Below are 2,957 nucleotides of genomic sequence, written 5' to 3'. Positions count from 1 at the left end.
TTCTTTTGAAGGATGTTTGAAAAAACTTGAGTGAGTCATTGAAAGGTGTGAAGAGACAAATCTAGTGTTGAATTGGGATAAATATCATTTCATGGTAAGATAAGGGATTGTGTTTGGACACAAAATTTTAGGTGAGGGAATTGAAGTAGACATGGCCAAGCTTGACACAATTAAGAAACTTTCACCACCTAAGTTCGCAAAAGATGTTTGTAGCTTCCTTGGTCTATGGGCTTCTATTAGAGGTTTATTCAAGACTTCTAAAAATTTTATAAGCCTATGATGAAACTCTTGGAAAAGGACACACCGTTTGTGTTTAACTAGAAATGCCTCACTATTTTCCAAACTCTAAAGGAAAAGAGAGTCAGAGCACCGATTGTGAAGGTTCCGGAGTGGGATTGTTCCTTCAAACTCATGTGTGATGCAAGTGATTGGGCAGTTGGGGTGGTGCTAGGTCAAAGACACAACAAACAATTCCATCCAATTTACTATGAGAGTAAAACTTTAATGCTAGCTCAGGGGAACTACACTACTACTGAAAAGGAATTGTTGGCTATCATCTACGCTTTTAATAAGTTTAGGTCCTACCTAGTGTTTTCCAAGGTCATAGTGTATACAGATCATGCTGCAACAAGATACCTACTTGCCAAGACTGATGCGAAACCTCGTTTGATTATATAGATACTCCTCACAAAAATTTGACGTGGAGATTTGGGACAAGAAAGGGTCAGAGAACTTGGTGGCCGACCACCTATCATGCCTGACACATATAGATGGAAACATTAGTAGTCAGCAAAGAATAAGTGATGTTTTTCCTGAAGAACATCTCTATTTGGTCCAGAAGAAACCTACTCAAAATGACAAACACCGTTGGTTTGCTAATATTGCCAACAACTTGGTGGGGTGAATTATTGCATCATAGTTCTCGTACCAACAACAAAAAAATTCCTATCCAACGTCCAATATTATTTTTGGGAGGACCCTTTCTTGTATAAACTGTGTGCTGACCTGGTAGTCTGCCATTGTGATTCACATGCGGAGGGATGGAAAATCCTGGAACACAATAATGCAGGAATAGTGGGAGGTTATTATAGTGCAAACCGCATAGCTAAGTAGGTTTTGGAGGCCAGTTTCTTTTGGCCGATACTATTATGGATGCTCGAAAATTTGTCGGATCATGTGATTAATGCCAGAGGAGTGGGAACCTATCCAAACTTGATGAAATGAAACAAACCCCTATGTAACAGTGTAAACTATTCGATGTGTGGAGGATTGATTTCATGGGACCTTTCCCGAACTCAAATGGAAACAAATATGTGCTAGTAGCGATGGACGATGTGTCTAAATGGGTAGAGGCACAGGCTCTTTCTTCAAATGATGCAAGAGTGGTAGTCAAAATTTTGAAAAAGCTATTCTCCAAGTTTGGTACCCCAGAGCAATTATCAATGATCAGGGGACACACTTTTGCAACACTCAGTTTAAAAAGGTAATAAAGAAGTATGGTGTCAACCACCGTATTGCCACCACTTATCACCCCAAAATGAGTGGTCAAGTTGAAGTCACAAACAGGGAAATAATGAGAATTATTGAAAAAAACCTGTTCATCATAATAGGAGTGATTGGTCAGAATGGTTGGATGACGCTCTTTGGGCCTACAGAATAGCATATAAAACTTCCATAGGGCACACACCACATCGGTTGGTTTACAGTAAGGCATGCCATTTGCACGTCGAACTTGAGCACTAAGCGTATTGGGCAATTAAACTGGTGAATTTGGAATTGGGAGGTACATAAAAAAATAGAAATATTAATTGAATGAGCTGGAGGGGCATATACTCAATGCTTATGAGAATGCATTGTTGTACAAGGAGAAAACGAGACGAATTCATGATGACCGCCTCAGGAAAGATAAGCAATTTCAGGTCGGAGAGCAAGTTCTCCTTTTCAATTCAAGGTTGAAGCTTTTTCCCGAAAAGCTGAAATACCGCTGGTCAGGACCATACTTGATCATGCAGACATTTCCTCATGGTGCAGTTGAGATCTCTCAGCCCACTAAAGGAACTTTCAGTGTCAATGGGCATCGATTGAAGCATTATACGATAAGAGAGGACATTCCTTCTCTTACAATGGACAGTGTGTTCTTACTTCATGATTCCCCCGCCTAAACAAGTACATCAAGCTAGTGATGTAAAACAAGTGCTTCTTGGGAGGCAACCCAAGTTGTTTTGTTTCCTTTTGTTTGTGTCCTTTTGTTTTGGTTTTTCTTCTTCGTATTTTACTTATTTTTTGTTGCGGCTTGCTTTAATCGGTGTCTCTCGAAGGTGTTTTCCTATGCATTTGATGTTTCGGCAATGCTCTTTCTTATCTCATGTGGCCAAATCTTTTATTTTGGAGGAAGAAAACAATTTTCCTGGAATTTTCTAGCTGTGCACGGGTTTGGCACGCCCATGCGTGGGCTAGTGATTTTCATTGGCTTCCATTTTGTAAAACTCAGGGAGGACACGGGCCGGACACAATCATGCCAAGAAGGGGCGCACGGTGCTCTTGCTAATTACACGATCGTGTTTTTCCCTTTTGAGCTCTTGGGAAATTTTCCAAAGATTTTCATGAGGAGAGAAACACCCTCGACATGATCGTGTGTACCCTGATAACCCTAGCGTGATCATGTTAAGTGCGTGTCCTGTCGTGACTTGTCAGCTTAACCTTGTTCTTCTTCAAAAACCTATTCAACACGTTCTTCAAAAACCTATTCAACACCAGTCACCCTTTTTCACTAACTATTCCCAACCATTTGATAAGTGCTTGAGTAGACATATTTCTCTATATGTTTTACATGCTTTGAGCATTATTTTTACCATGGTTTATGTCTCATATAGTGTATTTGGTGTTCTTTTGTGCAATTAGGTTGCAAATGCCTTGAAGGAATAAAAAGAAGCAAACATAGGTTATAAAGACACATT

The 2,957-nt window shown here is 39.9% G+C and overlaps 1 protein-coding gene across 1 annotated transcript; it reads left to right on the top strand.

The window, feature by feature from the left end:
• The first annotated feature begins 1,325 nt into the window (after nt 1-1,325).
• Nucleotides 1,326-2,162, top strand: LOC120255738. Its single transcript, XM_039263499.1, has 2 exons — nt 1,326-1,385; nt 1,866-2,162. The coding sequence occupies exons 1-2, from the start codon at nt 1,326-1,328 to the stop codon at nt 2,160-2,162; spliced, it is 357 nt and encodes a 118-aa protein (XP_039119433.1).
• Nucleotides 2,163-2,957: the final 795 nt, after the last annotated feature.

This window comes from Dioscorea cayenensis, unplaced genomic scaffold (assembly GCF_009730915.1).
Source record: "Dioscorea cayenensis subsp. rotundata cultivar TDr96_F1 unplaced genomic scaffold, TDr96_F1_v2_PseudoChromosome.rev07_lg8_w22 25.fasta BLBR01001179.1, whole genome shotgun sequence".
Lineage (NCBI taxonomy): Eukaryota > Viridiplantae > Streptophyta > Magnoliopsida > Dioscoreales > Dioscoreaceae > Dioscorea > Dioscorea cayenensis.
This window is presented reverse-complemented; position numbering and strand designations above follow the sequence as displayed.